A 23,950-nucleotide genomic window follows, 5' to 3' on the forward strand; every position below is an offset into this window, starting at 1 on the left:
AAACCGTTGTGAGAAGCAGGGATGGCTACATGAAAACCTCAACAAAACAACAGAAGCAAACCTGAAGAGCAATTTGTTTACAAACAAAGATGTAAAACTTGTAAATAGAATGTCAGTGGTTCGAATCTAGCCATAGAAAACAAACCAGGAAGTATTTCCTGCAAGAATTCATGGGTCAGCAATTATCACCATCATTTATTCAATCAATGAGTTAATGTAGAAAAGCCATAGCTTCAAATGTGATTTGGCCTAACTCAGCAGCCTTTTTAATTCAGCACTAAGCAAAAACCAAACCTACCTAAATATAACAAGGGTCTACTGTCAAGAAGCCCAAAGCCAGGGCTCAAAATTCACTGACACTAAGACCTTACAGCCAAGGGCATAGGAGAGGTACCTGCTTGCAATATGACTGCCCTGCTTTTATTGTTCCTCGTGATGTACAGACATGGATTAAACAGGTTACACACACACTGGAAAGGGAGATTTGTCTTCTTTTGAATCTGCTGATGAATTACCCAGTCTGAAGGAGCTCAGACTTATAATTAGTAAGGGAAGCAGGTAAGCAGGTTGTCCAAAGACAAAAGAAAAAAAACCTCTTCCCCTTCCAGAGTCATCAGGCTGGAAAAGGAGACGGCAACCACACAGACGCACATCCCTTTCAAATAGTGCTGAAGCAATAAAAAGATCACACATCAACAAGAGCAATTCAAGACCATTAGGGAGAAGCTAGAAAATGTACATCTAGATACATAAATAGGGTGATCTGAGAACCCCAAGTGGAAGTCTCAGGAAACCCATCCCTGACTGACGTGAAGAGGATGCAATCAATGCGGCCGCTGAAGGAGGCAACAGGCTCCGTTGCTAAGACAGATGCGTGAGCACAACTAAAGCGTTTATTTGATATGATGGAAATGGTGCCTGTGGGAACTGTGCAGGGTGGAATGTGTACAGTTAACTTCAGAAAAAACAAAGGAGTGGGAAGCTTGTATTGTTAGACTGTAAGGATTAAACGACGCACCTGTATTCAAACAGCAAGGCTGTACCAGGAAGGGCTGGTCCCTGTGTACCAGTCAGTACTCAGAAGCCCCAAACACATGCCAATGTCTATCTGGAAATGCCAGCCGTAACATCTGAACCCAGAGGAGAAAGGAAGCTCCATTTTCACTAGTGTGGTGTAGATTATATTTGAGCCAGGGTCTTGCTGCATAGCCCAGACTAGCCCCAAACTGAAGATGTTCCCACTCAAGTGGGGATTGCAGACAAGTTCACCACCACACTCAACAGCCCTTCTCCTGGAACCCGTGCTGGATTAACTGGCTGTCCAGCCAGAGATATGAGAGTTAGCCCCCTCCCATCACATAGCACACAGAGATGAAGAGCAGAAAAACCAAACCTTAAAACTTAAAAACTAAATGGATAAAAATATCGTAATAGTCTCTAGCAGAATATTTACATAAAACCTGACTGGAAATCCCCCCTTTACACACCCCAGACCCCAGAGAACCAGTAAAGGAAGGACATAAACTTATGTGGCTGTTGTTCTCACATCTGTGTCAGCGCAAGCAAAACAGGCAAAAAGCAAACAAAGGATTGGGGGAAAGACTGGCAACACACAGGACCCACAAAGGCTTCAAATCTCTAACATGTGATTTCCAATGAGAAAATGAAAAGCTAATGCTTCAGGAAAACAATCAATAAGCATCAGCAGGCAGCTCACATTACAAGGATATGAATAGTTTATGAACATGTGAGAAAATTTAATAGTATTATTAATAAAACATGGAAATGAAAACACTTGATAGCTGTGTTCCCCGGATAGGAAAATGAGAAGGTTCAGGGTGGGGTATCTAGAGCTGGCCGAGGTGTGGGACAGAGAAGCTCAGACGCTGTGGGCGGTTGGCTCCAAAGCAACCCGCTTCGGGAGCTCGGCCTATGTCAGCAGACATCCCTCAGCAAATGGGGCTGTGTAAGAAGGGGCAGAGCCCAGAACCCAGAGAGAACCCAAGTGCACGTCCACAAGAGAAGGACCGAGACCACCATGCCTTCAAGTGTACATTTTAAAGACTGAGTTGAGGAGATGTTGACTGATGTTTTAAAAAGCCAACTTGCCGCTAATGTAAATGGTGTTATTTTTTTCTTGTTTGTTTGCTTGCTGTTAGTAAGGGTCCCATGGACCCCAGGCTGACCTTGGGCTCTCTATATAATGAAAGATGACTTTAGACTCCTGATCTTCCTGTCCGACTCCCCAGTCATTGGGGCCACGTGCCTGTGCCACCATGCCCAGCTCCCTACTCCACCTTACCAGCTCCCTGTGACACCATACCCAGCTCCCTGTGCCACCATACCCAGCTCCCTGTGCCACCATGCCCAGCTCCCTGTGCCACCATGCCCAGCTCTCTGTGCCACCATACCTAGCTCCCTGTCCTCCATGCCCAGCTTCCTGTGCCACCACACTCCCTGTCCTCCATGCCCAGCTCCCTGTGCCACCATACCTAGCTCCCTGTCCTCCATGCCCAGCTCCCTGTCCTCCATGCCCAGCTCCCTGTGACACCATGCCCAGCTCCCTGTGACACCATGCCCAGCTCCCTGTGACACTATACCTAGCTCCCTGTCCTCCATGCCCAGCTCCCTGTGACACCATACTCAGCTCCCTGCATCACCATACCCAGCTCCCTGTGACACCATACTCAGCTCCCTGCATCACCATACCCAGCTCCCTGTGACACCATGCCCAGCTCCCTGTGACACCATGCCCAGCTCCCTGTCCTCCATGCCCAGCTCCCTGTCCTCCATGCCCAGCTCTCTGTGCCACCATACCTAGCTCCCTGTCCTCCATGCCCAGCTTCCTGTGCCACCACACTCCCTGTCCTCCATGCCCAGCTCCCTGTGCCACCATACCTAGCTCCCTGTCCTCCATGCCCAGCTCCCTGTGCCACGATGCCCAGCTCCCTGTGCCACCATACCTAGCTCCCTGTCCTCCATGCCCAGCTCCCTGTGACACCATGCCCAGCTCCCTGTGACACCATGCCCAGCTCCCTGTGACACTATACCTAGCTCCCTGTCCTCCATGCCCAGCTCCCTGTGACACCATACTCAGCTCCCTGCATCACCATACCCAGCTCCCTGTGACACCATACTCAGCTCCCTGCATCACCATACCCAGCTCCCTGTGACACCATGCCCAGCTCCCTGTGACACCATGCCCAGCTCCCTGTCCTCCATGCCCAGCTCCCTGTGACACCATACCCAGCTCCCTGCATCACCATACTCAGCTCCCTGTGACACCATGCCCAGCTCCCTGTGACACCATGCCCAGCTCCCTGTGACACTATACCTAGCTCCCTGTCCTCCATGCCCAGCTCCCTGTGACACCATACCCAGCTCCCTGTGACACCAGGCCCAGCACCCTGTCCTCCATACCCAGTTCCCTGTGCCACCATGCCCAGCTCCCTGTCCTCCATGCCCAACTCCCTGTGCCACGATGCCCAGCTCCCTGTGCCACCATACCTAGCTCCCTGTCCTCCATGCCCAACTCCCTGTGCCACGATGCCCAGCTCCCTGTGCCACCATACCTAGCTCCATGTCCACCATGCCCAGCTCCCTGTGACACCATACCCAGCTCCCTGTGACACCATGCCCAGCTCCCTGTGACACCATGCCCAGCTCCCTGTGACACTATACCTAGCTCCCTGTCCTCCATGCCCAGCTCCCTGTGACACCATACCCAGCTCCCTGCATCACCATACCCAGCTCCCTGTGCCACCATGCCCAGCTCCCTGTGACACCATGCCCAGCTCCCTGTGACACTATACCTAGCTCCCTGTCCTCCATGCCCAGCTCCCTGTGCCACCATACCCAGATCCCTATGCCACCATGCCCAGTTCCCTGTATCACCATGCCCAGTTCCCTGTATCACCATGCCCAGTTCCCTGTATCACCATGCCCAGTTCCCTGTATCACCATGCCCAGTTCCCTGTGCCACCATGACCGGTTGCCTATATCACCATACCCAGCTCCCTGTGCCACCCATGCCCAGTTCCCTGTGCCACCACGACCGGTTGCCTGTATCACCATGCCCAGCTCCTGGTCTTGGCTCACAATGCTCTCATAGCTTTCCTTATGGAAGTACATGAAAGGATCCTTCATAGGTTGACAGTTTAGAAACATGGAAAAAAAAGCCCTGTCCAAAAGCTGTGTCCCAGACCCTGCCCACAGGCCATGCCACTCACTGTTTTCCCGGGGTAGCTGCTGGGCAGGGCACTGGCTTCAATGAAATACTTCCTGAGTAGGCGCTTGCTTGGGTCAGGACTGTCCAGAAGGATGTAGGAGCAAAAATAGGCTCCGTGGCGAAGCAGGAATATGGCAATGTCTTCGTTCCCTGATGGACAAAGCATAGAGAAGCTCAGGGAGTTCAGATGCCCCAGAAGTCTTCTTTTCTTGATGAGGCCTTGGTGCTAGGAGAGCAGGCTTTGGGTTACCCCCCAGATGTGCCAATTCCTGGCAGCAAGAGCTTATGGGACTTTGCTCTTTGAGTGCTGCCCACGAGGTCCCACTTGCCATAGTGGGTCCCTGCCACCTACTGGGGAAACTAGAAGGGACGAATGGCTATTTTGAAAAAGAAACTGAGAAGGGGGCCAGGAGATGGCTAAGTCAGTGAAGTGCTTGCTGAGGGTCCAAATTTCATCTCCAGAACCCACATGAAAAAGATTCTGAGCATGATAGAGTAAGATTGTAATCCCAGAAAAGTAAGGAGAGGAGGATCCGTGGGGTTGGATAGCCGGCTAACTGAAATGAACAGGGAAGCTCTAGGCAAAAGTGTGATTCCCCTCTCTGTCCCAAAGCACGACAGCTGGGGTTGTCTTCTGGCCTTCCACACACAAGTGTGCACATATGTACCACACACACACACTCACACACACACTCACCTCATACACACTCTCACACACACACTCACACACACTCACACACACTCACACCCACTCACACCCACACACCCACTCATTCTCACACACACTCACACACACTCACACTCACACACACAGAAACGAAGGAGTCATAGAAGTCCTTCCACAGGCCACTGGGGTTAGGAGTTGGGGTGGAGCCAGAGTGCCACACTGGAAAGTGGGACACTTCGCAAGGCAGGGTTGAGCGTGGGGGACCCACCTGACTTGATGGCTGCGTAGAGGGGCAAACGCACAATGACTGGGAACTCATTCTTCCTGACAGCGTAGTTCTCGGGGTCAGCCCCATGCGTCAGCACCAGCAACTTCACAACCTCCAAGTGCCCGCGCTGGCAAGCCAGGGCCAGCATCCAGTTCAGCAGCCTCTGGGGGCTACAGGGACCTGGAGGGGTGAGAAGGCAGAGGGCAGTGTGGCTAGATGGAACCTGTTGCTCCCTGCACTCATCTCATCTTCCCGTTGGCCAGGAAGAAAATACAGCTATTCTAGCTCTGATTGACAGCTATGCTTCCCACAAGGGGAGAGTGTTCTTACCTTGAATTCGCATCCAGCACGTCTCTACATTATCATAGGTGGCCTGAGTACCAAGGGTATGTGCCCTGTGATTCTGACGGATTAAGGATGCCTACATGGTGAATAAGGCCAGAAAGAACTCCCCATGGTTGCTGTAGTTTTTCTAGATTCTTTTCCCTTTCCTCTGACATTAGCCCTAGGGTCACATCACACACAAGAGTAGGACAGGAAACTCCAGGAGCAGTAGAGCATGCAAGAGGCTCAGCCTTTGGCCACCCAGGCTACCCGGGCCACTCAGATCTCGCATTATTTACTAAGCTCTCTCCACATCCTTCTAGACCTCTGTGTCTCAGCGCAATTACAGGGCACAGAGTCGTTCCTTTTCACCACAGTTTCCCCCATCTGCCCAGGAGCTGCCATTAAAGGGTGGAGGGCGCCTTTCAAAAACTTGTGCACATCTCTCAGGTTCTGAAGGTGCTCAGTACTTGGCAAATGTCTAAGAGATGTAAGCTGGCCAGGCGGGTGCTGTGGTGGTGGGAATGAGAACGGCTCCTGTAGGCTCCTGTGTTTGAATGCTTAGGCCCCAGGCGGTGGAACTGTTTAGGAAGGATTAGGAGGTGTGGTCTTGTTGGAGGAGGTGTGCACTGGGGTGGGCTTTGAGGTCCCCCAAAAAAGCCCAAGCTATTCCTAGTGTGCTCTCTGCTTCCTCCTTGTGAACCAAGATATTCCTGCAGCCTGTCTCTGTGCCCCTGTTCTGCCGTCATAGACTCTAGCCCTCTGGAGCTACAAGTCCAATCAAAGTCTGTCTTTTATAAGTTGCCTTGGTAACGGTGTCTTATCACAATAGAAAAGTAAACGAAGGCAGGGGCTGAGTCAGCTAGCTACAGATCCTTTTGGACTTACACAGAGCTAATCATGGGAGCCCTGAAAAGAGTGCTCCTTTAGCTCCTTCTTGCCTTCTTATGTCTCGTCTCATCCAGTCTGCTTCTTAAGTTCCTTAAAGCTCTACTGATTCCTATCCATAAAGTCCCCCCCTCCCCGCCGCCCAGGCACACATGGGAACACTGGCTGGGAGGAAGCACTGAAAGTAGCTCTATCTCAATGTACATAGATACACCCACACCAGGCCACTACGTGATTGGGACACTGGTACGAAACAGAAACAATAGGGCCTTTGGCTTTAAAATTATGAAAATATTCAAGGTATCAATTACAGAATATCAAACCATGCAAGGGTTCTTCTATAGCACCTAGCCTTGACATCAAAGGCCCGACACCTGAAGATCATTTCCAGGGCCTGTCTCAACCCGTTGTTTGTTGCAATGTTTTTGGCGCTTGTCCCTCATTGCTGAGCCAAAACTACAGGGGAGACATAGGAGACTAGAACACCGTGAGTTCACCAGAAACAAATTACAAATGCATCATACCATAGTATAGCCTTCCAACGGAGTATTGGTTTTTTTAAAAAATTTATTTATTTATTTAAAAAATTTATTTATTATGTATACAATGTTCTGTCTGCATGTATGCCTGCCCACCAGAAGAGGGCATCAGATCTCATAGATGGTTGTGAGCCACCATGTGGTTGCTGGGAATTGAACTCAGGTCCTCTGGAAGAGCAGCCAGTGCTCTTAACCTCTGAGCCATCTCTCCAGCCCCCCATCGGAGGAGTATTGTTTAGCCATCAAAAGGGTTAGATACTGGGTGATGAAAAGACAGTGTGTAACTTTCAATGCATATTGCTAGGTGAGAGAAACTGATCTGAAAAGATTGCCTAAGGATGTGCTTCCAATTGTGTTCCAGAAAACGCAAAGCTAGAAAAGGCGGTGGTAACTGAGCTCACACACAGCACTTTACCTGATAGGGACTCCAGCAATTCATGGACTACTTCAGTGTGTCCAAAATGCGCCGCCACCACAGCCGGGTTATCATCAGTGGGCTCCACCGGCAGCTCCACGCGCTTCTCCGTGAGCAGGAACCGGACGGTCTCTAGATCTCCGTGGGCTGCTGAGATGCTCAGCAACTGACCCTGGTCAAAACAGGACAGGGTTTAGTGAGGCCAGCTCTGTCACTTCAAACAGTTCTCTGAGTCTCCGGCAAGACTGCGGCTCAGGCGCCCAGGATGACAACACCCTCCCTGTGCTGATGCACCACGCTTAGACCAAGGCTGTAGGAGAGTGGACACCCACACTCAACTTCACAAGCTTAGAACACAAACAGAAACCAGCTCATCAAGAGTTCTGTATTATTACATTTGGAAACAATAATTTTAATACACATAGGAAAACTTTCCAACTTATACTTGGGCATAAACCCGTAGGTTGAAAATACCATGTGCAATGCATGGAGTTGACCCATTGCAGGATGCCACAGCTTAGCAACACTGCACCTGGAGTTATGGTTGGCATGGTTGCTCTGTGTCACAGACAGAATTGCACATACCCCAGGGAAAATCCAAAGTTCGGTGTGACTGTTCCTGAATGTATGTTATTTCCCCACCGTTAGAAAGTCCAAAAATGAAGCCAGACCACTGTAAGTTGGAGAACATTCATTCAGCTTCAATAAAACTTTATTGACAATTCCTGTTTCTGTTTACTTTCCTAATGCAGTTTAGATACCTGGGACTTGAAAGGAGGCTCAGCAGTGAAAAATCCAACTTTCTGGACCTGGAGAGATGGCTCAGCAGTTAAGAGCACTGGCTGCTCTTCCAAAGGACCCATGTTCAATCCCTAGTACCTACATGGCAGCTCACAACTGTCTGTAAATCCAGTTCCAGAGGATCTGACACCCGCATACAGACATACATGCAGGCAAAACACCAATGCACATAAAAAATAACATAATGAGTGTCATGAAAAAAGAAGAAGAAAATGTCCAAAAAAAGAAAAAAAATCCAATTTTCAAAGTGCTGAGAACAAATCACTGTGGAGTGCTCAGCCCTAAGTGAGACACACACCCCACCTTCTCCGAGGCTCTGGAGATACCATGGAGGGAAGGTAGAAAGACTGTAAGACCCAGAGACAAGGAGGGAGCACTGCAACACACTTCTGCACACGACACGACCATGAACTCAGGGACCAACAGAGCCGTGGGTACCTGCACACGACCTGCAGGAGAGGCGGCCACCAATATTCCATTGTGGATGGGGCAGGGGCTCATGATGCCCCCACACTTCCTGGGAGCTATTGGTAGTTAAAGGTTGCTGGGGGAGGAGGGGGCAATCTTTCTACTTCGATACAGTCACTGGTAAGGTGCCCTGGAGCCAGAACACAACCAAACACTCATGCTCCGGTAAGCGATTAAACCCAGTGGGTGCTGGAAAAGACAAAACTAGGGGCCTGAAGGAGAAGAGGTTCAGTGGGAGGAGGAGGGGGATAGGAAGGGTAATTGGGGGGGTAAAAAGGGCCTTAACGTGTTATATAGGTATGAAATTGTCAAGCAATATTTTCTTTACAGAAGAAAACCTATACCTGCCTATGTGAGTTCCTCTCTCACAGCACTGTTATCAACGGCTTGCTCACGAAGATGGACACTGTGAGCCGAGAGCCGGCGCTCAACTGCCATCTGACAATTTGTGAACCTTAGAGACAGGGGAGGCACCAAGCTCCCCGAGGACCGCCTGACTGAGAATGGCCCTCATGGGCTCACAGATTTGAACGCTCCGTTATTTGGGAGTGGCACTACCTGACAGGGATTAGGAGGGATTGTTGGAGTAGATGTGGCCTTGTTGGAGGACGGGTGTCACGGGGTTTCCAAAGCCCAAATCAGTTCTGGTCATTGTCTTACTCTTTCCCTGCTGCCTGCAGATCTGGATGTAGAATTCCCAGTTACTTCTCCAGCACCATGCTCCCTGCCAGGATGAGAATAAGCTAAACCCCTGAAACTGTAAGTCAGCCCCAATTAGAGGCTTTCTCTTATAAGGGTTTCCATGGTGATGGTGTTACATCAATAGAAACCCTGACTAAGACACCATCCCACAGGTTACTGATAGATGAATGTAACTAATGATGGGGCTTCACACACCAGAACCCAGGGCCGACGAAACAGCAGCAAGATTCTTGATTTGAGTTCAAAGGAAGAAAAGGATAGGGCGGACACTGGTCCCTGCCTGAGTCCCAACTTCATTCCAGCTACCCTGGCATCTAAAGCTGTGAGGTAGGCAGAATAGGAACTCACAGACCAGCGCCCACACAAAGGGGACACGAGTGTGGGAGCACATTACTGAAATCCTGGGCCTTCCTACATGACGGCTTCCCATGATCTTGATTTAGCATGTTGGAGGAGGCACAAGGAAAGCCCAGGTAGGAAGGAGTCAGTCCATGCTTCTGTGCACGTTTATGGAAGCCCTGTATGTGTAAGGGGCAGAGCTGACCACAGGATGCTGGGGGGCACTGCAGGATTCATGGATTGACAGGGAAGTTCCCGGCAGGGATGTGTGTAAAACAACCCACAGTGCAGTTAAGAAACCAAACGTCTCCAGAAAGTATGGCAGAGCCAGGTAGGCAGGAAGGGATGGGTAGGTGGGGCGCTGGAGACGCTCACCAAGCTCTCGGAGAGTGGGTGCTGCACTGACTGCAATGACCGCTTCATTTGCAATGACATGCAGTCCTCAGTACAGCTATGCAAGGGGGTCTGTCTCTATTTCCATGGCGGGAGTGGGAACATATGACCCTTAGGTAGGATTTGCATGACCAACAGAGCCACCGGGGATCTGAACTGCACGCTGTATGGCTCTGAAACACACGTTCTCTTCATTCAAGACCTCCTGGGCAGTGAGGAATCCTTGGAGGAGTGGTTGGGTTCTGGAAGTGGTGTGAACAGACTAGAGATGGCATGTCTGACAAGCAAGCGAGGGGGGCTGGACTTACTTAAATACAACTGGAAAACAAGAATTTACCACTCCTCTGGCCACGTGGGGCCCCGCAGTGCCCCGCAGCCCAGCCATTCCTGGAAAGCACTTGGCATTACAGAGAAAAGCCACAAGTGATTGATTAACTGACCAGCGGGACTAAGAGCTGTCTAGACGCCTGTCCATCACAGGCTTAAAAGCCCTGTTCTCACGAGGTGATGGGTGATGTCACAACCGGCCACAGACAAGAGGCACCCAAAAGGCAGGGAAGAAAGAAGCTGCCTCTCTGGCTGGAGAAAGCCTGGTGGCTCTGAAGTCTTTAATTCGATATAAAATAAAAGGCCAGCTTTCTTCTGCACCCTCATCTCCTTGTATAAAGGGAGGCTTCCACATGGTTTTCCTAGGGCATGTTTATGCACACACGCTCATAGGGAAGCCACACAAAACCAAGTGTGCTATCCAACTAATTATTTGTGAGCGGGCAAACAAGTGTGTTTGGAGGGTCTTGCTGGTGCGTGTTCAGGTGGAGGCTGGAGACTGGTTTATATCTTCCTCTACTGCTCCCCCACTTACCTTCTGAGACAAGGTCTCTTACTGAACATAGAACCCCCATTTCTGTCAGGCTGGCTGGCCAGTAAGTCCCAGGATCCACCTCCCTCCATCCCCTCCCTTGGCACTATGGTTTCAGACCCCTATCCCCTATGTCCCCACACCTCACACTGCAAGGGCTTTACTGACCGAGCCTTCTCTCTAGTCTTCATCTGATTCTTTAGTACTTTTTACCAGGTGTGATATGCTACATCTACAGGGAAAGAATCATTCTGTTTCATGAACTGCCACCAACTCCCATGTGAATGGGACCCCAGGCAGGGGAACAGAACATAGCACAGAAGCCCCTTGTTATGGTTTGTCTAGAGAATGTCCCCAAGGGTCCTGTGCTGAGGGAAGGTTCAGCTGGTGGGGGTGGCTAGATCCCGAGAACTCTGACCTCATCATCAGGTTAATATCCTGTTCATTTCATAGCGGAATTGACTGGTCCCTGAATAGCTGTTCCCACTTGGAGAAGAGAGGTCCCCAGAAGACACGCCCTTGATCCATGTCTCTTGTCACTGCTCCACTGTGCCCTTCCCCACTCCTTCCTTCCTCCTCTTCTGGGCTGCCTCAGGGTAAGCAGCATTGTGTCCCCCTGTGCCTTCTCTGCCATGGTGCTCTGCCTGTCATGCCTACAGGCAACAGAGCAGGCTGGCAATGGGCTGAAACCCACAAAAACACAACCACAAAATAAGCAGACAAAAACCCTTTTCCCTTCTGAAGTTGTTCTGTTAGGGCATTTTTGCCATCACAACCAAGAGTTAAGATGCTCCCACTGTGCTGTCCCCACCCCCACCCCTAGTCACTGCCTTGCCAGGAAGACTCAACACCCTGACTGCAGACACCATGAATTGATTCGTTTTTGTCAGTTTGCAAATACTACAGAGTGGCATCATATTGTTCTCATTTTAAAACCCTTTTTGTTTTGCTGTGAAATAATTCGAGATTACAGAAGTCGCAGTATAGAGCAGAGAGGACTCAACTACCCTTCACCCCGTTTATGCTGGCGGAGATGTCTTTCATAACTGTCCATGATTTCAATACCAGTTATGCAACATCAGACACCATGCATGAATGGTGTAGACTCATGCTACCCAGGACTTTCCTTTGCCAAGAAATCTGCCCCGTGCTACCTCCTGGAGGCTCAGCCACTCTGCCACCCCAACCCTGCCAGCCACTAATCTCGTACACTTCTGTCAGGCTGTGGATCAATACCCACCAGTCCATACTGGAATGGACTGTTAGTAGGTAGTACCAGTGGGAAGAAAGAGGTCACTGGGGGGCATGCCCTTGACTGGAGTGTCCTGTCCCTGCTCCATTCTGCTCCTCCCCTTCTCTTTTTTCCTCTCTTCTTCCTGACTGCCTTGAGGTAGCTAGCTCTGCTTCTCCATGTCTTCTTTGCCAGGATTCTCTACCTCATCATAACAAGAAGCAAGGAGGGGGAAAGCCAGCTTGTCGTGTGTGTGTGTGTGTGTGTGTTGCCTGAGTGTGGAGTGTTTGTTTTCTAATGTCTATTCTTCCGGGTTCTGTCTTCCAGAATGGATCCCATGTTAGAGATGCAGTTAGCAAATACTTCCCCAGAGGTTGTGTGTTTTCTTTCTTGCCTCTAAACATAGTGTTTCTTGGTGCTAAAATTTTGAATTTTGGCAATATACAGCTTATCTATTTTCCTTTTATAGACTTTTTTATGAAGTCTGTATCATCTGCAAATAGAGGATAGTTTTATTTTCCCTTCATATCTGTACGAGTTCTATTTAACTTCTTCACCTTATTTCCCTGGCTTAAACATCGAGGGTCTATTGAATAATACCGTATTGATTATGATTCTAATTGCTCTTTCCCATTTCAGAGGAGCGCAGGAGCACAGTCTCTACTACCACAGGTTATATACTCAAATTTTCCACATCTTGAGAAATTGCAGGGGACAGAGCATCTGGAGTAGGGGTTCTCAACCTGTGGGTCACGACTCATTGGGCAAACCTCTGTCTCCAAAAATATCTACATTATGACTCATAACAATAGAAAATTACAACTATGAAGTAGCAACAAAATAATTTTATGGTTGGGGGTCACTACAACATGAGGAACTGTAATAAAGAGTCACTGAATTAGGAAGGTTCAGAACCACTGTGCTAGAGTCTACAAGATAAAGACTCACCCTGGGGAACCACTTTTGTGATTATGGCATCTCTCTTGCCAGATTAGTATCAATTAAAATTATTCTTAAATAGAACTTCCAGAATTATATTGAGAGTAATATCCTCGCCTTGTTCCTGATCTTGCAGGAAATTGGGTGTGCATAAGTGTGTCTGTGTGTCAATATGTGGACATGGGAGTGTAGGTACCTGTGAAACCCACAAAAGAGTGCTATATCCCCTGGAGCACAGGAAGTTGTGGGCTGCCTGATGTGGGTGCTGGGAACCAAACTTTGGTCTTCTCCAAGAGTAACAGAAGCTCTTACCCCCTGAGCCATCTCTCTAGACCCAATTCAGAGTGTTTTAGATGTGTAAAGATTCCCATCTTTAACCCAGGGATTATTTAGAAGTATGTTGTTAATGTCTAAGTATTTGGAGATTTTCTCATTACTGCTTGCTCTTGACTTCTATTTTAATCCTACTGAAGTTAGAGAACATGATGGGGGAGCTGACCAATCCCTTTGTCTGAGGGGCGTGACCCCTCCAGGGCTCCAAATACCTTTAAAAGATCCGTGTTTGTTTGTTTTGACCCTCTTTGTTTCCCTGCACTCCCCGCTGGAACCTTGGCTTTTGCAAGTTCCCTTTTCTTTCCTTTATTAAAGCTGAATATTATATATTAAAGCTAGTCTGGTTAATCATAATTGCAGATCGACCATGCCCCTTCATTTGGCGACCCACATTGGGCGCCAATCTGTAGATGGAGCGGCTGGGCTGCGTCCCGCCATCGGCTAGCTTTACACCCGAAATAATTACACGGAAATTGTATTCTTTATACACTGCCTGGCCCATTAGTTTTAGCCTCTTATTGGTTGATTTTCACATCTTGTTTTAAACCATATTTAGTAATCTGTATAGCACCATGAGGTGGTCGCTTACCAGGAGAGATCTTAACCTGTGTCTGTCTTGGAGAGGAGAAGCATGGTGACTGCCTCTGGCAACTGCCTGAAGCGTCTGCCTTCTTTCTCCCAGAATTCTTTTCTGTCTACTCCACCTACCTAATTTTCTGTTCTATAAAAGGGCCAGAGGAGTTTCTATTAACCAATGAAAGTAACACATAGACACTCCTCCATCAAGAACATATGATGTATCATTCCAATTACTTTGAAGTGTGCTGAGGTTTATCTCATGGTCCGTGGAACAGTCTATCTTGGCTTATGCTCTGTGGACATTGAAGCGTGTGCATTCTGTGTTGTGGGATGCAGTGCTTTAGAACCTGTTAGTGATGGTCGCACTGAGTTTTCCTACAACCTTGACTGTTTTCGGTTTGATTGTTCTATCATTTGTTGAGACAATACCTAAACTCCTGCAACCATGTGGATATAGCTCGTTCTTTCAGCTAGACCATAGCTTTTGTTGCACAAACGTCATGCCTCTGCAATCCAGTGCATAAACACTGCAGATTGTGATCTTGGGGATCCAAAACCTTGTTATTAGTTGCTAACCCTCCCCACCCATGGTAATTCTCTCTGCTCTGTAGTTTGCTTTATCTGATATTAACATGGCCACTCCTGCTTTCTTTTGCTTAAGGTTTGCATGGTCTATGTTTTCCCATCTAATTACTTTCAGAACACACATACACACATATACACATGCAAACACACACACATACACATCATTATATTTAAAGTGAGTCTCTCATAGACAATATCTATTTTCTGATTCTTTTTAAAAATCCTAACTGGAACTAAACTCGTGGACTTAAATCATTTATATTTAATATAATTATGTAGATATTAAAGTGTAAGTTTGCCATGTAATTGTGTTTGTTTTTTGTTTACTCTATCTTCATAATTTTTTTTCTGTGAGCAGCTTGATTTTTAATTTCATTTTAATAGGCTATAGTGTTTTTTAAATACAGATTTTTGTATAGCTTTGATATTTATGTTGAAATTGTTCTCACTATGTAGCCCTGGCTGGCCTGGAACTCTCTATGTAGGTAACTCTGTAGATCTGCCTGCCTCTTCCTCCCAAGTGCTGAGATTAAAGGCATGCAGCTCCATATCCAGCTATAGTCAGCAAATGTTTGCTTCAGCTATTGCATTCTAGATATGTAACTTACCAGAAGATACTGTTTTCAGTGTTCTATCAGTTCTAGTGATGTATTAAAATCTTACATTTATTAGAAAATTGCTTTGCTTTTTAAAAAAAAACCCTCTCTGTATTAAGAGCTCTTTTAAGGGGTGTTACCTTTTGCTTCCTTTGTCAAATAGAACTTAAAGACAAACTAAGGACAAAGTAGCAATCTGTTTTATGTATCCACAGATGCTTTGTTCTCACCCCGTTCCTTTTCCTGTTTATTCCAACCTCCCTCATTCTGCTATTTGCTGTTTTGAGCTGTTCCATTAGGGAAGCCTTCCAGACATTGGTTCTCTTTTGTTTTCCACCATTCCAGATGTATTTATTTTCTCTTCTTTCTTGAAAGCCATTTTCCAGGTTATGGGATTGTAGGTCCACACTTTTTCTTCTTCTCTTTAGTACTTGGTGCCACTTCCTCTGGGTTCCCATGGTGTCAGATGACGTCATTCGTATTGTTTCTCCTCTTAAGGCAACAGCTTTTGTTGGCTGCTTCCAATACTTTTTTATTTTCAAAATAGTTGTTTGAGCATGACGTGTGTGGACCACAGGTTGCTGAGTTATGTTGGGGACCCTCTAGCTTCTCCACTTTGCTTGCTGGTGGCTTCTCCACTTTGGGGGAGTTTTAAGTTCCCTTAGCTACACTTCAGTGTGTTTTCTTCTCGACTTTGATGGCATGAGTTGAGCTAAAATCTCACGAGCCCCTGAGGGTTTGTTTATTTTCCATCTTTCTCTCTGTCTTCTGCCTCAGACTATCAGGGTAGGGATTCTTTCCTTTGTCTCCTCTATTCTAGAGTTGAATTTGCCTGCAAAAGAAAACTTCAGCTCTTGTATTTTAGAGGCTCTAAAATTTCTATTTGATTTGCCTTTCATTTCTCTGCTGATACTTTTCGCCTGGAGACGCTTAGTGTTTACTTTTGCTTTAAGCATGCTTGTGTTTGCTCACTGGAGAGTTCTGTCTGTTTTAGATTCTTGTCAGAGCTTTCAAACATCTGACTCATCCCGTTGCTGGCATCTGCTGTTGCCTTTTTCCCACCAGTTTGCTGTTTTTCTACTTCCCCAGCAGAGACTGTTTATTAGGTTCTGGAGATGAGTGGGAATGTATTTTAGGACTGGGATCTTATTTGAGTCTTGGCCTTGGACTCTTGTTAGCTCTGGTAGGTAATTAGTGGAATGGAGTCATCACTTCCTGATGGGGTTGAAAACCAGAAACTACTCAGAGTTAGATGGCACCAGTGGCATGGGACTCCTGGTTCCTGTTGGGCAGGAAGTTCTCCTGTGCTCCCTAGGTTTCCAGTGGTCACAGTTGGGGGTTTATTACATAACCACCTAGTGCCAATTAGCACCCCAGGTCTCCTTGGATGACTGGGGCAGCTTTTTACCCTCTGGCAGGGTTAGAGCCTTTCCACCAGGCCTTGGCTGAACAGTGGTGGATGCGGGGCTGTGGCGTGGTTGGGTGCTGCCTCTAGACGTCTTGTCTTCTCATGCAGCCTTTGCCTGGTCCACTGACAGCTGCAACAACAGAGGCTTTTCTTGAAGTCTCTGTGCTGGTTTGGCTCTGGGTTAGCCTGGGATGTAAAAAAGGCAAAAAGGACCTCTACAAATGCAACAGCAAGTTTTTCTCAAGCTCTGAACTCAGTAGCAGATCTCTTCTCTCCAGTGTCAAAATGTTCCTTGCTGTCCATGGGATGTCCAGAGTTCTCAGTTGTATACACTGGTGGGGAGGGGGAATGTTGAAAAGCATACCTGTTTGATCTTCCCTTTGTTTTTAAAAAATGCTTTATTTTTATTTTTTATATGTACTAGCATTTTTTCCTGCACGTGTATACCACATACCTGCATCTCTCCCCCTCTTTTTTTAGACAGGGTTTCTCTGTGTAACAGCCCTGGCTGTCCTGGAACTCATGTACTCACATATCACTCTAGAGGCTAGGCTGGTCTTGAACTCACAGAGATTCGCCTACCCCTGCCTCCCGAGTGCTGGGGTTAAAGGCATGCGCCACCACCGCCCAGGTTCATTCCCTCTTCTTAATAGAAGGGGGCATTATTTGCTTGTTTACTGAAATTTTAGACTGGAGAGCTTTCTAGATCGCGTTGAGACATCTTCTGATGCTTTGGATATTCTGCACAGCATCCGATGGGCCAGGAGCACTGAGGATCACATAGCTTTGTCATCCTGTGGACTGAACAGTTAGGCTATCTCCCACATCCAGGTGTGGTCCTTTGTAATTTACATCGTGAATTCAAATGTCATCTCAGTGGTGCTCATTGCCCCCCAGTCTCTTACTTTTCTGAGCGCAGGCTAGAATCATTTCTAAGTTTTAATTAAATGAATTAAGCCTTTGCTAACCAAGGTAATGCAAACAAAGTATTGATGAAGTATTTCCGTGGCAATATCTGACTCTTATCCCCTTTGAGATACTGGTGTTGGGGGCTGGGTATTTTGGACTTGCTTTTTAGCACACAGTTTGGCATATGTTCTAAAACTTCAAATAACATGCATGAAAATGTCAAAATGAAACTCATTATTTTACAGTAATGTGCTAACAAAAAAAATGTTCATACCAATACTTTCCATTTGGCATAGCCGTGTGTGCTAAGAAAAGAGCCTTACAAAAAGAAAATGACTAGGTGAAAATTCCCATATAGCATTATTGGTTAGCACTTTGAAATAACCCAAATATCTAGTCAAGAGGAATGGATTAAGTTAAATTCTGTTCTCCCTACCACATGGAGTATTATGTGGCCACTGATGGTGATGTTTACAATGAATTTACAACCCCACAGAAAATTCTCGATATAATAGAAGCAAACAAGAAGTATATGCAAACTATTATCTGTATTTACATCACATACACAATACATTATATAGTATCAGAAATGGTAACCCTCCTCCCCGACTAGTGGGCTGGAAGGTAACGCACTGAGACAGTGAGGAGGAGTGCTTGTGTGTATTAGGGATATGCTGAGTTTTTCTTCCTTTTGGTTTTCTTTGCTTTTATAGTTTTTTTTTTTCGTAAAAAAAATGTTGAGTTCAAGCTGTTTTTATGTAGGAAGAAAGGTTAGAATCGGTAGAATAACCTCGCGGAAGGCATTTGCTTCTTTAACTGAACCCATTCACATCCCTCCAGGGTCTGACATGGAAGGTGACTGTGTGATGCTGATGAACGGAATGGGAGGGAATGATGTCCACTGCGCATGTGCAAACCGTGTGCTGCTGATGAAGGGACGGGAAGGGAATGACATCTACTGCGCATGTGCACACCAAGACATTCCCGAACACTGGAGCCCCATGAAGTCTCAGTAATGAGAAGACAACCCACAGGCTGGGGATGCAGCTCATTCGGCCGAGCACTGGTTTAGAATGCACCAAGCATCTAACCCATCCTCAGCATCTTAAACCTCTATGGAAGTGCATGCCTGTAGCCCGGAGGTGGAGGCAGGAGAATCAGAAGTTTGGGGTCAGCCTTGGCTACATAGTTAGAAGCCAGCCTGGGATACATGAGGCTCTGTTTAAAAACAAAAGTGTGTGGTGGGGTGGTTCAGTGACTCAGTGGGTAAAGGTTTGGATGCCCAGTACCCATAGAAAGCCCAGAAGCATTGGTGCATGATTATAACCTCAGTTGTTCTGGAGCTTTGCTGGGCAGCCTACTCTGGCTGAGATGACAAGCTCTAGGTTTAGTGAGAGACCCAGTACCAAAAAATATGGTGGTGGGATGGAGAGATGACTCAGGGGTTAAGAGGACTTGCTGCTATAGCAGAGGATCCAGCTTCAGTTGGTTCTCAACACCCACATCACGGCTCACAGCTGTCTGTAATTCCAGTTCCAGGGCATCCAATGCCCTCGTCTAGCTTCCTTGGGCACTGCATGCACAGGGTATTTCTTATATACATTGCAGGCAAAATACATAAAGTAAAAGTGAATACATCCTAAAAAAAATTGGGTGGAGAACGATACAGAAGACACCGTGTCGGCCTCAGGCTTCCATGTGCACATGCAGGCAAGTGTATTCCCTCGCTACACATGGGCTTCCATGTGCACACACAGGCAAGTGTGTTCCCCCACCGCACACAGGCTTCCATGTGCACACGCAGGAAAGTGTATTCCCCACCACATTGCACACGTAACAAGTGTATTCACCACCATACACATGCTTCCTTGTGCACATGCAGCAAGTGTATTCCCCATCACACACATGCTTCCTTGTGCACACGCAGCAAGTATATTCCCCACCACACACATGCTTCCTTGTGCACACGCAGCAAGTATATTCCCCACCACACACATGCTTCCTTGTGCACACACAGGCAAGTATATTCTCCCATCACACACAGGCTTCCATGTGCACATGCAGGCAAGTGTATTCCCCCACTAAACAAGGCTTCCATGTGCACACGTAACAAGTGTATTCACCACCACACACATGCTTCCATGTGTACACGCACAAATGTATTCCCCACCACATACATGCTTCCTTGTGCACACGCAGCAAGTGTATTCCCCACCACACACAGGCCTCATGTGCACACGCAGGCAAGTATATTCTCCCATCACACACAGGCTTCCATGTGCACACGTAACAAGTGTATTCACCACCCCACACATGCTTCCATGTGTACACGCAGCAAGTGTATTCCCCACCACACACATGCTTCCTTGTGCACACACAGCAAGTGTATTCCCCATCACACATAGGCCTCCATGTGCACACACAGCAAGTGTACTCCTTCACTGCACACAGGCCTCCATGTGCACACGCAGGCAAGTGTATTCCCCACCACACAGTCTCCCTTATAATTAGAATAGCTCCCCCGGTGCAGGCACGCACCCTACCTTCTCCTGCGGGGATTCACTCTCCTCACAAGCCTCTCTGAGCAGGTCACGAGCCCGGGAGAGGTTTCTCTGCTTGTATGCAGTATGGATTTCTTCCATGCTGGGGGACCGCACTGAGGAGCTGCCACCAGGTGCAGACAGTTTGCTGCCCATGTCTTCGGCACCTGCATAGGAAGACACATACACAGGGTGTCACTGTGCTGGTGACCTCTGGGTTGTCACTGGAGGTGACAGTGGAGGAATGCGCTCCCTGTGACATGGCTGTGCGGGGTGTAGGAAGACAAAGGAGAGTCCTGAAATGCTGCTGTCAGCAAGTTCCTATTTCTCTGTGGGACATGTAGTCATTTTGGAAGACATTCACTGGGACAGTGGGAAGCTCAGTACAGCTCAGTGATGACTGCAGGGGACTGCCAGCTGGAGCTGCTCCAGTGCCCTGGGCAACGGGAGGCAGGCGGTACTCTGGTGAGAGAGCTGATGGCCCCAGCCAAAATGCTGCACTGCTGTGTCCCTCCAAGGGGAAAGCGCAGCTAAGACTCGGGGCGTGGGAATCACACAGTTCCCAATCCCTTCTCTACCAAGAAAACTCTCAAAAGGTCAAGTGTTTTAGGACTGGCAACCCTTGCCTCTGCACTAATATGCCACCCTAGTATCTCCATCAAGCCTTTGACACTCCGGGCCTCTAGATATTCTTGGACCACGTGTGTGACTGACCCACCCTGGCCCTAAGATCCTACTATTCTGGTTATCTGAATTGTGGCTTCCTGTAGACACATCCCTGTTCTCCATAAGTGGGTGCTAACCTGTCATGGGCAGAGGAGGGGATGTGGGATGTTCTGGCCTGCTGAGCATCAGGTGCTGCTCGGGAGGAGAGGCCAGACTTGCATAGGGCTGCAGCATTGTTGAGGACTCAGTGCATGGGTCCTTATGGGGCTGCTGGACACAGCCGAGCGCTGCATTGGGTGGAAAGACATGGGCGAAGGAGATCACTGTCCTCCGTCAGTGTCCCGCTCCAGAACAAGGGTTATATAGAGGTCTGCAGGTCCCAAAGGCTGACAAGCAGTTTTTGGAAGGCCCCTGAACATTTTAAAGCTCTGCACAAAGCTCTTGCTCTGTGTGTGGACATGTCTCTGGAAAGAAAATTCAAGGCTTCTGTGACATTTCCTAAGGAGGTAGGAAACAAAAGCGAAAGGTTTCTCTCTACAGATGTTAGAGAAAGGGCTGTTGCCAATGAGAAGTTAAGTTCTGAACTGTGCTGACTGACAGACGAAACAAGGTGAGAATTCTATGATTCATCACTAAGTCTACGTAGTGGGGGGACCTTGTGACTCTCTCTGCTCCCTCTCAATCCATGAGTTGAACATTTTGGTTCAGGTTGTGTTACAATATCACAGTCTGAAAGCAGTGGGACCAATCTGTTATGGACCTGAACTATGAGCTAAAATGGCCCCTTTCTCTTTTAAGTTGATTATCTCAGGCATTTTGTTACGGTGAGGGACAACTAGTTATCTAACAAATTGCAAAAATTACATGCTTAGAAATAAATTTCACAAAAGGTAAGTAAAATCTGATCTCTGTAAAAAAAATAAACACTGCCAAGAAAAATTAAGATTTGTATAGCCAGGAAGATCTCCCATGCTCATGGATCAGAGAACAAACCCTAGGCAGGCGCCACTTCCCCCTGAGTTTAGGCATAGCCTCAATTTCGGTTTAACTATAGTCCCAGTTGGACTTCCTTCCCCCTCATAAAATTATATCAGATTCTCGAGTTCACATGGAAAACTTGAAGAACCTAGAATAGTCAAAGCAATCTTGAAAGAGAGAGTGGAGGATTTACATTACATGATTTCAAAACTTAACCATTAGGCTCCCATAGCAGGCAATATGATACCAGTACAGACAGCACCGTAGGACAGAACTGGGTTAGAAAATAGACTCATGGGGCTGGGGAGATGGCTCAGATTTCCATGCAAGCGTGAGAACCCAAGTTCAGACCCCCAGCACCCAAGTAAAACCCCGGAGCAGTGGGCACAGTCTGCTCCAGAGTGCTGGAGGAATGGGGAGACAGCTCACTGAAGCCAGCTTGGCTGAATCCATAAGATCTGAGTCCAGTTGGAAAGACCCATCTCAAAAACAATGTAGACGGGCTAGGGACATGGCCCAGAGGTTAGCGCTTGCTGGGCTCCTCATCGTTATGAGGATCAGAGTTTGGATCCCCAAACCCCACACAGATATTAGGAGGGTGTGGCAGCCCTCTTGTGATGTCAGGCTTAGAAGGCAGAGATGGGATCCATGGAGCAAGCTGGCTAGTGAGACCAGCCTGGTCAGTCAGCCCTGGGTTTGACAGAGACTCCGCTGCAATGATTAATGTGGAAAAACAATCAAGGAAGATTCCTATCATCAGCCTCTGTCTCCACAGGTGAACATCACACGCATGTGAACATCACACACATGTGAACATCACACGTATGTGAACATCACACGCATGTGAACATCACACACATGTGAACATCACACACAAAAGTGGAAAAGGGTGGAGAGTGATCAAGGAAGTTATCTGATGTTGAGCTCAAGCCACCACACACACACACACACACACACACACACACACACCCTACACACTGCATACCACACACACACACAGCAAACACATACCAAACATACCACACACACATACACCACAGAAACCACACCACACACATATACATATAACAAACACACAAAGACTCATAATTTGGACATCTAATTAACTTTTTGCAAGGGTTCCAAAACAATCTAATGGGGAAAAGGGTTTTCAACAGATGGTACCAGCACATCTGGTACCAACACCTCATCACTTGGGCTGCAGAGATTGCTCAGCAGTTAAGAGCATTTGCTGCCCTTCCAGAGGACCTGGCTTCAGTTCCAAGTACCCATATGTCAGTGTTCACCTGTCTATAACTACAGTTCCAGGGAATCTGACCTCTTCGGGACTCTGTAGACACTACACACCCATTTTGCATACATACGTGCAGGCAAAACCACTTACATATACAAAACAAAATGTAAAAGATGCTTGTCTTTTATATACACAAAAGTTAACCTGAGGTGGATTAGGGATCTAAAATGTAAAAGCAAATGATAAAGGCTGTAGAAAAATTTGTAGACTCCCTTCAAGACTTCACAGGATGCAAAATCCCTTACTGGTGCATGTGACGTGGTTTGAGACTCTCTCAGGTCCGACAGAAATTTAAGCAATGGTAGCAGGCATTCATGGCTGCAAGATGGGAAAACTTGAAAGGGCGGAGCCTCTTCGGAGGTCTAAGTCATGAAGGTTGGGATAGCTCTCGTTGTTTGAGATGTGAATACCTGCCTACTCCTGCACACAAAGGACTGCCTGGTTCACCAGAAGGTCCCCACCTCTGCAAAGTCAGTGTGGGCTCACTCAGGGCCTTGAATCTCCAGAACTGTGACCTGCATAAACGCACTTCTTTGTCAAGTAACAAGTGTCACATGCTTTGCTATAGTGGGGAAAAGAGGACTAATTAATACAGTGGGTCCCGGGAAACAGTAACAGAAGGAAAACTGCTAAGTTGTATTTGGCTTAGAAGTGAGGAAGAATGGCTAAATTAGACTTTGTTCAAAGTTTAACATTATGCTCATCAAAGGCACTTTTTAAATAAGCAGGCAAATTCTAGTCTGGAATACAATATTGGAAGACATATCTGAAGATAAATGGTGAATAAATTACCACAGAGAATATTAAAAAACCCATAACATAATAACAAAAAATATACAGCACAATTACAAATAGTCAAAGATTTGAACACTGAAGACAGTAAAAAAAAACTTCATACCATTGTTCATCATGGAAAAGCACAAGCTACAGCAATGCCATTGCACTCCAAGCAGAGCGTGATACCTTTAAAAAGATGTGATCAACCGGGATGCTCGGGCCTG

The 23,950-nt window shown here is 47.3% G+C and overlaps 1 protein-coding gene across 1 annotated transcript in view; it reads right to left on the minus strand.

Annotated features, from left to right (window-relative positions):
- The window catches only part of Lrrk1 (leucine rich repeat kinase 1), a 143,843-nt gene that overhangs the window by 77,736 nt on the left and 42,157 nt on the right, over nt 1-23,950 (minus strand). The window contains exons 3-6 of the mRNA XM_038313710.2: nt 20,015-20,178; nt 7,330-7,501; nt 5,164-5,343; nt 4,230-4,378 (exon numbers count right to left, since the gene is read on the minus strand). Of these exons, the coding sequence (XP_038169638.1) occupies nt 4,230-4,378; nt 5,164-5,343; nt 7,330-7,501; nt 20,015-20,178 (665 nt within the window). The remainder of the gene's footprint in view (nt 1-4,229; nt 4,379-5,163; nt 5,344-7,329; nt 7,502-20,014; nt 20,179-23,950) is intronic.

This window comes from Arvicola amphibius, chromosome 12 (assembly GCF_903992535.2).
Source record: "Arvicola amphibius chromosome 12, mArvAmp1.2, whole genome shotgun sequence".
Lineage (NCBI taxonomy): Eukaryota > Metazoa > Chordata > Mammalia > Rodentia > Cricetidae > Arvicola > Arvicola amphibius.